This window comes from Ostrea edulis, chromosome 7 (genome assembly GCF_947568905.1).
Source record: "Ostrea edulis chromosome 7, xbOstEdul1.1, whole genome shotgun sequence".
NCBI classification, from domain to species: Eukaryota; Metazoa; Mollusca; class Bivalvia; order Ostreida; family Ostreidae; genus Ostrea; species Ostrea edulis.
In genome coordinates, this window is record NC_079170.1 from 9,641,888 (window position 1) to 9,653,963 (window position 12,076).

Sequence of the window (12,076 nt, forward strand, 5' to 3'; positions counted from 1 at the left end):
TAATGAACGATTAGAACAATTAATCTCAAATACATTGGTAAAGTCGATCTCACACTAAAATGCATGTAGACTTGCTCAAGTCTCTATGTTTAATAATCAGTACTTTTGATATAATGCCAAATTTAACGTGTGGTTGATGACATTTAAGTATGGTAGAGAGCAGAGGTTTAGATTTCTAAAACACAGTACTAAAATTTGGATGAAATGATAAAGTAATAAAAACAGCATAGAGACTTGAGCAAGTCTAACTAAAATGATATGACGCATTGATCAATGGAATCAGGCGGATCCAGGAATTGTGGTTAAGGGGATGCAACTTTATGAGGCAGGGGCCGCCTTGCCCCCGTCAAGGCCTCATCTACATTCCGGCGGAAGTTTGAGTAAATGACGTCACCATAATCACAAAGTACATGACGTCACTTAACCTTGCACAACACCATCCGATGTCAGCATTGTCCGATATATATAACATGGGCCTTATCCAGAGTTGTATGGGTAAGAAAAATAAAGTTGGTATCATGTCAGAGGAGGAGTACAAAAAGATAGAGAGAGAGGCAGAATGTGAAATATTGGAGGATAATACCCGGAAAGAACCACTCCATAGGGTAGTGTTTGGGAGTGTGGAGATGGGTGAGGAGTCTATCAATATCGCCTATATGGCCTATACCACTGAGTCATGCGGCCGCCGACATCGTGAAGGCGAAGGGAGGAGTGTCTTTTGATGTTAAATTTCACTTAACCGTGCCGAAGCTGCCGCCTATCTTCAAGACTACATGTGATTCTAGAATAGTTCAGGATCATTGAGAAGTAGAAAGGTATGCTCTCTCTCTCTCTCTCTCTCTCTCTCTCTCTCTCTCTCTCTCTCTCTCTCTCTCTGACGTTTGGAGAAATTGAGGAAAGTAAAGTAAAGTAAATTTTATTTAAAGTCGGCACTATATACATTCAACATGTCAAACACAAGCTCTGTAGAGCTTTTTAACCGACTATCACATTCAAGTATATCAAGGACAAAGACACATAGCATGCATGTACACATATACACAGACATATCACAGATTAACAAAAGAATACAAAATAAAAGAAAACTTTCATGCAAGAATATACAGATACGAAAGCATAAGACTACCAGGAAGAAATAAAATACTACAAGCAAGAGTATATGTATAAAAACCATCATTAAATTTCAAACCAATTAGCTATGTTTGCTGTTTCAAGTAAAAGCTGTATAGTATAAGAATTTTTGAAAATAATTTAAATATAATTAAAATAAATGATGGTAGTAAATTAATCATGTAAATATTTAAAATTTCATTGCTGATGGAATTTACTAAAAAATAAATAATAAAAGTAAAAATAGAAAAGAAAGGTCTATTGAGTCATGCAGACACACACATAAACACTGCATAGATAAAAATAGCAGTGGAAATAAAACTTTTAAATTGATTTAAGGTGGTAAGATGCCTAGCTTCATTTGGCAAAGAGTTCCAGATCTTAGGAGCACTGTACCTAAAGGATTGCAACCCATACCTGGTTGTCCTGACACTGGGCACAATGGCAGTGTTTGTGTATCTAAAACTGTAAGAGTGATCTTTAAATGCAATGATGTCATGAAGAAACAGAGGGCTGGATTTGTTTATAATTTTATAAGTTTCTATAGCCAGTGTGCGCATACGCCTTACTTTTAAGGTTGGAAGAAGAGATTTATGAAGCAATTCATCATATGTAGAAACATAATCATTATATATGAAACGAAGGGCCCTTTTCTGTAGGTTTTCCATTTTTGTGATATTCTTCTCCGAGCAGAAGTGCCAGGTAAGGGGACAATAGCTAAAATTTGATAAAATAAAGGAATGGTAAATTGTAAGTTTACTTAGACGATTAAGATTGTGTCATATTCTTTTTAACACATTTAATTGCCTAACTGCCTTCCTACAGATGTCAGTAATATGGGAGTTGAAATTTAATTGATAATCTATGGTCACCCCTAATAGTTTAACCTCCGATTCACTGCATAGAGTAGTTTCTCCTAAATCAAAAGTTAATTCTAAATCTTTGCTCTTCTTTCCTACTGAAATTGCCTGAAATTTGTCAGGGTTTGCCTTCATTTTGTTGCAATTGAACCAGTTTAAAAGGGATACGATATCATTTTCCAATGTGGTCTTTAATATATCTGCTTTTTCATGAGAGTAAGAAACAGTGTTGTCATCAGCATAATTATAAATGGAAGAGTCAGAGACAAAGCCGAAAATATCATTTATAAAGACATTAAACAGTATTGGTCCAAGTATCGAGCCCTGAGGAACGCCCTTGAAAACTGGTTGAAATGAACTAGAAAACTCCCCGATTTTCACATATTGATATCTTTCACTGAGATAGCTTTCCATACGACTTAAGGCTTCATTTCCAAGACCGTAGTGTTTAAGTTTTAAGAGAAGCAAATCATGGGGAGACAGTCGAAAGCCTTAGAGAGATCCATAAGAATTGCGGCTACATACTTATTCTCATCCAAGGCTCTCTTCCAGTCTTCCATGATCCTAGATAAGGTGGACTGATATCCATACCCAGTTCTAAAAGCAGCAAGGAAAGGATGAAATATAGATTCAAAATATTCAGAAAGCTGTATATGGATGGCTCTTTCAAAGAGCTTTGAGATGGCTGGCAAAACACTGACCGATCTATAGTTTCCCTTGTCTGGACAGCTGTTTTTCTTATGAATAGGACAGACTTTGGCGGACTTATTTATTCACTTATTTCTTTCTACTTTTAGAGAAACAGGGGAGGCTAATGATGGAAAAGCAAGAAAAGACACAGGTCAGACGGAATGCAGCACGGGAAAAGAAAATAATGGCGACACAGAGACCGAAAGCGGCCAAATTTAAACGAACAGTCGCCTTCGGTGGCAGCCCTTCCTGAAGAATGAAAAGACCTCCTTTTTCTCTTTCGAACAAATTATACGTAACAGCCAAGTCATCAGTGTATCTGACTTATATCATATTGAAAAAAGGGGGCAACCGAGCTTCTGAATTCGTAAAATATATTGTTTGTTTGATTTGGCTGTTAATTCCATTGATTCGTATTTTGACCTGTATATGCTGAAATTCTCAACATATTTGCCTTGGATACTGATCTAAGGCTAACTTTGCTGACAAAATTTCCTATTCCATATTTCTTTTTAAATTTTTTTTTCTAGTAATGGAACAAGCGATACAGATCGCTCTGTAGGGTTACCAGGCCTAAACTGATTCATGTCTTTAGGAACTTTCGGCCTCCCGGGAATATCCACTCCAAATTTCTCTGTTCAGAAGTACTCAAAATTGTACATGATACATACATTTAGTGCTGTTCAAAAAGCTCCATTGTCCTTTGTTTTTCAATACTTTTTGTAAGTTCAGTAAAAAATCTTTGACGCCATTTGAAAATAAAATACATGTAACTGCATATAAAAGGGTGGTTCTTAGTGCATATAAAAAAGGTATGACACCGGCCGTAAGTTTCCTAACGCGGCGGGGGCAGACAAAATTCAAAGCAAAGGATACACTCCTGGAGTTGAAGTTTTTCAAATATTCAAAGAAATGAAAATTGATAACTATAAGACAAGATACATGTAAAGTAGGGATGGCAATCGGATAAGAATTTGTGACCGGTTAGCCGTAAATCTCTCTGACCGAGTAAGCGGTTAATTGTACGAGATGTACCTGTGTAGTAATTTCTAAACAGACTGCTATAGTTAAACTACCGTACTTATGTACGTGTGTATGGTTTGTATAAGATGGGTTGTCTCATTAAGGGTTAAACTATATACGTTATACGACAAAGGGTCTGATGGCGGCCTTGAGGTCCCGAAAGCTCCTGGGTTTTATAACTGAAATAACTTTTTTTTTCTGTCTTCTTTTTTTAGTGCATAGTTTATAATTTTAAATTCAAAATACTTTTTTTTCATATTATGCTGTCCTCTTTTCTTCTTTTGTGCCTTAGCTTTGTGAATAATGTTGATGTATCGTTTCCCCAAAAAATAATATTGTGGTGGGCTTGTAAATGTCGGTTTAAATGCTTCTATGACTTCTATATATATTTCATAAATTCCATTATTTTACGGAATCAGGTACAAATAGTTTTTGAATAACTCTAGTCTGCCTCTGGGAATATAAAACTGATTTTTGTTTCGTGTATTATAACGGGATATATTTTCACTTTTATGTGGAATACTTTCATTTAAATAGTCGGGAGCGCTGCGATGCAAATTTTAAACATAATCTATGTAATCGGGTTTTCTTCTTCGATATAACAACTACATTTACGTGTAGTTTGTAGAGTTTGCCAGCCTGTGTCTGAATAAAGGGATTCTCTAGATGCAAAAATAGGAAGACCAGTAACAATTCTAGCTGCACATAATTGTACTTTTTCAAGCTTATCGGTATCGTGAACAGAACAGCCATCCCAAACAAATGAAGCATATTCAAGAATAGATCTAATAAATGCTATGTACAATTTTGACAGATGTTTCAATTGCTACCAATTTAGAACTTAAGCTTTTTTAAAAGCCCTATTTTTAAAAAAAATAAGAATTGTTAACTATGCAATCAATATATAAAGACCAACTGAGGTTTGTTTATGTGACAATAATGAATGATGATGAACGGGGGCATACTCCAGCTTATCACTTTGAAAAAATAGATTTGGTAGAATGGAGTTTTTTTGTTTTTTTGTTAAGAAATAAACAGTTTTAGTCTTGGATGGATTGAATTTCAGTAACCTCTTATTTGACCAATTTTCTTCTATATGTAAACCATAATTATTCAATATCTAGCATATTATATGAGGATTGCTGGAATGAGTAAACAGTCCACACATTGATAGCATATCTACAGTGACATCATAAACCTAAATTAAAAATAGTAGAGGCCTTAAAACAGAACCTTGGGGTACACCAGCAAATATATCAAGTTTTGACGATAAAAGGTCCTTACATATTACTTTTTGTGATCTGTGATATAAGTAACTTCTAAACTAATGTAAAAGACCAAACATCTATGTATACCAAAGTTTGTAATTAAAAAATGTGACCATTGTGCCATACTATAAAATGCTTTTGAAATTTCACAAAATATTATACAACATGATTTTCCTTCGTCAATGCTTTGAACAATACTATGCTAGGTTTCTAATAATTGATAAACTGTAAAATGTCCTGGTAAAAATCCAGCTTGATAACGTTAAAATAGATCGTTACGTATAAACCCTGATCATTATAACGCAGTCCGCTTTCAAATGATGAACAGCTTTACATTTCATTTAATGACGTCCGTCACAAATATATGTACTGGTCTTGTAATGTACATTTCAGCTATTCCTCCAGAATATCGAAATGTAGATATTCTCCAAATTTTATGGTTAATCGGTTATAAAATTTCTAACCGATTATCATCTTTCCCACCGATTAGTCGGTTAACCATTACAATCCCTTACATAGATTTTTTTTTTAAAAGTTGATATTAGTTTATTTTCTCAAAATTTGCGCAGTTAACCTATTTACTATATGCGCAGACTCGGGAGTTTATGGATTATATTTTAACCTTCAATCCCTCTTATCAACAATGAACAGTGTCAAGAATGCGATGCTCGTTTACTACAATAAAAGAAAGAAAAAACCATAAATGTGAATAAATCTTTTTTCTATCATTTTATTAAACGAACATATTTGTTTATGCGGTACTCATAATTTGAAATAAGTTCTCTTTGTTTTAAATTTTAGCTTTTGAACATAGCATTATCAATGGTTTGGAAAACGTTTCCCTGTAACATGTTATTCAAATAAAGCGAGGACGTGAAGAGGCCAACACTAGGGTCCTTTACATTATATATTCATGCGCGCAGTGCGTGGTTACCTAGGGAAGTCGAATAAATCCCAGGCACACACACACACACACACACACACACACACACAGAGAGAGAGAGAGAGAGAGAGAGAGAGAGAGTCTTTTCATTAAAATGAACTAGGCATTATTAATTTGGTAGTGATGAGGCAGATTACACGTACCATTATTAGGATAATTAACTTTACCCGGTATAATTCTCGCGTGTTTTGGAAAGTATAAAACATCTGCACGTTTCTTGAATTAACATGTGGACACCACCGTTCTACTTAAGACCGTTTGTGGAAATGTTGGGTGTGATTTACTGCACTCATGTATGGGACAATACTTACCTTCAGTCATCTTACACAATATATAGATAATTTTAGATAGAAAAACTGTATACAAAAAACCTAGGTATATATATATATATATATTTTACTTTAATCAAACTTTATAATTCATATAAATCAAATTGTGTATGCTATATGCAAAATTCCATACGCCATTCATGATTAAAAAAAAAATAGTAAATGTATTTAAATTAGCCACACCACTCAAATTTTGTATGGGCAACGTCTCCCTTTTTGATGACGTATTCGATGATTTTGTCGTGACATCCAAATTGATAGATCAAATGCTCCCATCTGCAAAGGAAAAAAAAAATGAGAAAGAAAAACCAATTGATACATCAAGTTTAATGCGATAAAAAAGCAACACTTTAATATCCAGTATTTACACTGTTGGCATTTGATTTTGTTTATGATGTCACAGAATAAACAAAAACTGCCCTATAAACTATAGCATTGACTGAACACACACAGGGCTTCGTGGACATGTATATAGCATTATTTTTTATTGATATAATCTCTTTCCTGACCTTGGTGCGTCAAATATAACCATATCGGCGTATTTCCCGCGTGACAACGTTCCGTAATCCTTAGATAAATCAAGGGCGGCTGCAGCATTAAGGGTGGCGGCAACGAGAGATTCCGGCATTGACATCCTCAGCAGCACGCAGGCCAAATGCATCACTGTCGGCTAAGAGATAAATATGCATGCAAGAGACACATCAAGCTATTTAATGATTTTTGATTCAAGATTGGACGAATGAACAGCATTTTGTGACTGCCGCGCATACATTTGGCGCCAAACCTACGTGAACATAATATCAAAATCATACTGAAATGTGTATAAGAAGGAATAACGCATCTGAGAAATTTAATATGGATGGATAGAGGAGGATAGGTACAATAATATTTGAAAATGAAAACTTTGAAATTTACCTTATGTTGTTAAAAGATATAGTTTTAGAATAAAACAATTGGGGGGAAAAAATTGAAACCCCAGCCAGACTCGAGCTTAGGTTCCACAGAACAGTTGTTAGCACGTTAACCTACTGAGCTACACAGCTAGTCAATTTAAAAAGAATAAAAAGTATTGCTGATATCTATATTTTCCTCCATACTTGAAAACGAAGTCAGGCATTATGACAATGTGTTAGTCCTCCTTAAGCTCAATAAGGTTGATAGTATAGTATATATCCCTGATTTATTATTTTTCACATGGACGTGCATAAGCATATGTTAACTTTCTTTACTACAAAAGCCTATGATAACATTTTACATTGAGCTATGATCTATTTACCATGGCGAAGCAGTAAGCGTTGGGGTTGAAATCAGAGCCCAGTGCCACTGCCATCCCTGCCTCGATCATTTTCCTAACTGGTGGGGGTTTCAGTCTAAGAATATAGGCCGTGGTAGGGAGGACCACGCCCACCGAGCCAGACGTAGCCATGGCGGTTATCCCCTCATCTGAAATCTCCTCCAAATGGCTGATGGCAAGAGCCCCTAACTCTGCACCCATCTACAAGTTGTATAAGTGTAGTTGTATAACACAGCATTAATAGACGAATTGGTATGTCACGTGATCCTAACAATAGTGATTGATGCTGATGCTTTTGTATCTTAAGCATTAGTGAATAATTATGTTAACCATCAATGCTACAAAGTCAAGCATACGCCTCAGCTGAAGACTGAACTCGGGACCTTTGGCATGACAGTCCAGTGCTCTACCGATCTAACTAAAGGGTTAACCCACTAACAAGACAGTCCAGTGCTCTACCGATCTAACTAAAGGATTAACCCACCAACACGACAGTCCAGTGCCCTACCGATCTAATTAAAGAGTTAACCCACTAACAAGACAGTCCAGTGCCCTACCGATCTAACTAAAGCATTAACCCATTAACACGACAGTCCAGTGCTCTACCGATCTAACTAAAGGATTAACCCACTAACACGACAGTCCAGTGCCCTACCGATCTAATTAAAGGGTTAACCCACTAACACGACAGTCCAGTGCTCTACCGATCTAACTAAAGGATTAACCTACTAACACGACAGTCCAGTGCCCTACCGATCTAACTAAAGGATTAACCCACCAACACGACAGTCCAGTGCCCTACCGATCTAACTAAAGAGTTAACCCACTAACACGACAGTCCAGTGCCCTACCCATCTAACTAAAGAGTTAACCCACTAACACGACAGTCCAGTGCCCTACCCATCTAACTAAAGAGTTAACCCACTAACACGACAGTCCAGTGCCCTACCGATCTAACTAAAGGGTTAACCCACTAACACGACAGTCCAGTGCCCTACCGATCTAACTAAAGAGTTAACCCACTAACACGACAGTCCAGTGCTCTACCGATCTAACTAAAGGGTTAACTCACTAACACGACAGTCCAGTGCCCTACCCATCTAACTAAAGGATTAACCCACTAACACGACAGTTCAGTGCCCTACCGATCTAACTAAAGGGTTAACCCACTAACAAGACAGTCCAGTGCCCTACCGATCTAACTAAAGAGTTAACCCACTAACACGACAGTCCAGCGCTCTACCGATCTAACTGAAGGGTTAACTCACTAACACGACAGTCCAGCGCTCTACCGATCTAACTAAAGGGCTACCTCACTAACACGACAGTCCAGTGCTCTACCGATCTAACTAAAGGGTTGACCCCTAGCCAGAGCTAGTAGGAAGATCAAGTATCTAAGACTACCACAAAACCTGGACTTTATATTATTTGTGGACGATCTTATAGTTCGTTAAGGATAGAATTACTTGCATATTATTGATGGACGCAATATCCTATATATCTGGCTGTGTCATTGTTAGCTTATCATTGATGGGTATTATAGATGTGTATACCTCGGGTATTGTCTATATGTTAATGAAATCTCTTTGGCTCATATTTACATGTTGTGCAACATTGTATTCGGAGAAAATTAGTAATCAAAATGAGTGTTAATCAGCTATCATACAGGTATATTTATAGCAGGTGTGATACGTATAGAATGTTAATTAATCAGTTGTAATCAATATTTACATTACTTCTGCCGAATAATCCGGGGTATTTGGCAGGTGAAAATAGAAACTTATCCGAACAAAAGAGGATTACACCGGAAGTCACCTAAAATCTTATTTTTCATCATCTCCTGGCTATAACATTACGGTGATAAAGACAAAAACTTACCTTGGCTCCATTCAGAGGATGTAACTCATCACCGTGGAAATTGATATTCATCCCAGCCGCCTTCCCTGCCATCAAAATCGCACGTGACTGTTGTAGATCGAACACGCCCTTCTCACAAAACACGTCTATGTTATCTACGTGAAGTTGTCCATCTTTCATTAGGCCTGTAATTGTCGGAAGTTGCTTATCTATTACATCTTCTGTGGCTTTTACAGGTGTCGATCCTCTAAAATGTATTTAAAACACTAAATTATCTGCTGGATGCAACTTGCAAGAACTACTTTTTTTTCCCCATTTTTGATAATTAAAGCGATTTACAGTTCTTCCTCAATCAAGTTGGCTAGATTCCCCCCTCCCCTCCATCTTCTAGTCTAGTTTCTAACCCTCTGCAATTGAAAATAGTTATCTTTTTTATTTATTTGCTACTTTTTTTGGCTTTCATTTTCAATCATGGTTAGATTTTGCTTAAATGAAAATGTGTCTCCCTCATGTAAAATAATTCTGGTACGCCCTTCATTGATATTCACAGAAAATTTGTGAATCAAGATATTTAGAAAAAATCGCACTATTTTCTTACGAAAATTAACTTCAATTCGATAAGATTAATTAATTTTTTAATTAGAAGCTACGGACAGCAAATTTTGATCGAACTGATTGACTGATGTTTATTTGTTCACGACATGAAGATAAATATTTTTTGCATACCATATGATGCTGACATGTTGCAGAAGGTTTGAAAACTGAACTAGATCACATAGAATAAATTAAGCCAGTTTGATTCAAGTAGAACCTTACTGTTCCAAACATTGCAATAATTTTCGTGTAACAGAAGTTCACATTTGAAATTTTTGCTAACTTTGGAATGGCGTGTGCGCCACAAAATGTTGACGATATCGTAAGCGGATGTTCCCGTTTTGCAGTTTCAATGACCTTCAGCATTTTCACTTCGGATTCTGTGTCGAGTCCGTATCCACTCTTACACTCTATGCACGTGGTTCCCGTGGACATCATGTCGTACAAACGTTTGTTGAGACTGACATACAATTCATCTTGAGAAGCTTTTCGTGTATGTTCTACAGTGAAGTGAATACCACCACCGGCTTCATGGACTTCCATATAGGACGCACCAGCTAACTACAAACAAATCGATGTTTTATTTACCGTATTCCGGGAACAACAGAGGAATCGGTGAATATATATCACATTATTAACAAAACCAGAGACATATTTAGAAGACTTTGAAAACAATCTTAGAATGTGAGAATACCCTGGTAAATATATTCAGGACTAAGGTCCTATTGCAAACCTGGTGAGATGTTTTCTTTGGACAAATAGGTTACATTCTGCATTCCGACAATTGTTTGGAAAATGACCTATCATTTTATTTGAACAAATTAGGCGTCTAAATAGAACCTTCATAGCAAACTCGTGAACGCGGTCCCCGGCCCATACTGGGTGTGTGTGGGCGTCAACAAGTCCGGGAACAATGCATTTCCCATCGGCCTCGATCACTCGGTCTACGTCATCGTCACTACTAGGATACCGAGCTACTCGCTCCGAGTCCAAGCCAACAAATTCTATTTTACCATAGCTACAAAGAAAATAATAACGAAAAATCGTAAATGTGCAACAAAAAAGTGTTCTTTGTTTTTTGGAGTAAATTAAGAAAGTTCATTCTATTTTTAAGAACAGAAATTCTGAATTAAAAGCAAGGAAGTGCTTGATGGTAGATGGAAACAAATGTACCCCAGGTACTTACGGGAGTTTTACACACAGCTTTACTCGTCTGTTCTGTATTGTATATACAGTAACTGCCCTGTTAGATCTGCCCTATATCTGCGTTCACCACGATAACGTTGTTTATTTGCTCTATTTCCCGATAGGCCTGCAAACGTGTCTTACCTGTACAGGTAACCTATAATTCTCACCTGTCCACCAAAATACAAGTTCCATCTCCGTCTTCCGCTTCTATGATATCCACATGTTGCATTTCCTTCCCTCGAAGAACCCGTATGTCGCTGTCATTGCGGATGGTGACAATCTGCTTGGCTCCTTTTACCAGCAGTTTATAAGCCCCCATGTTTTGACTTTAATTCTTGCAATATAGAGATATTGTTATCGTCGCGTGTCTAATAACATCATTTGTTTATCTCTACGCGCGAAATATGAATTCATCGATTTTTTACAAATACATGATCAGTTAACAGTAACAGAATTTTCAAATAAAAAAAAACTCGCCCTAAATCCTTGAGATGAATGTCATGTGGAAAAATAAAATTAGATTTTGTTATCAAACGTTTTTCATAATACATATGTAGATTATATAACCCCATTTTGATAAAGTGTAAAATTTTAAAACTTGGATAGAGATATTGGATAGTATTATGTGGCAGTTACTCATGTGTGCCGATTATGATTCAAAAACCTCAAACTTCGAGCAAAAAAACCCGCCATTTCAGGTGTAACAAAACCACACGTGACTTTTGATAGAGAATCCTGTTTAGCGATCTGCCCGACATCTGCATGCTACATCTTCTATAGCAAAGTTCGTGTACAATCGTTTTCTAATTTATATAGCCATGTGTACATTATTAATAATTTTATTTAATGTTTCTAGCCACATTTTGCATCAAAGTCGGAGACTCTGGTACCTTGAAAAGTGCGGAGTGTTTGAAAAACCG

General features: G+C 36.6%; 1 protein-coding gene across 1 annotated transcript; it reads right to left on the reverse strand.

Moving 5' to 3' along the window:
- Positions 1 to 6,275: 6,275 nt before the first annotated feature.
- LOC125654992 (probable imidazolonepropionase) lies at positions 6,276 to 11,617 on the reverse strand. Its single transcript, XM_048885098.2, has 7 exons — positions 11,324 to 11,617; positions 10,809 to 10,986; positions 10,252 to 10,529; positions 9,396 to 9,621; positions 7,500 to 7,718; positions 6,733 to 6,893; positions 6,276 to 6,499 (listed from the first exon to the last, which is right to left on the reverse strand). Exons 1-7 carry the CDS (start codon positions 11,473 to 11,475, stop codon positions 6,397 to 6,399), a joined length of 1,317 nt encoding a protein of 438 aa, XP_048741055.2. The 5' UTR covers positions 11,476 to 11,617; the 3' UTR covers positions 6,276 to 6,396.
- Between the last annotated feature and the right edge of the window lie 459 nt (positions 11,618 to 12,076).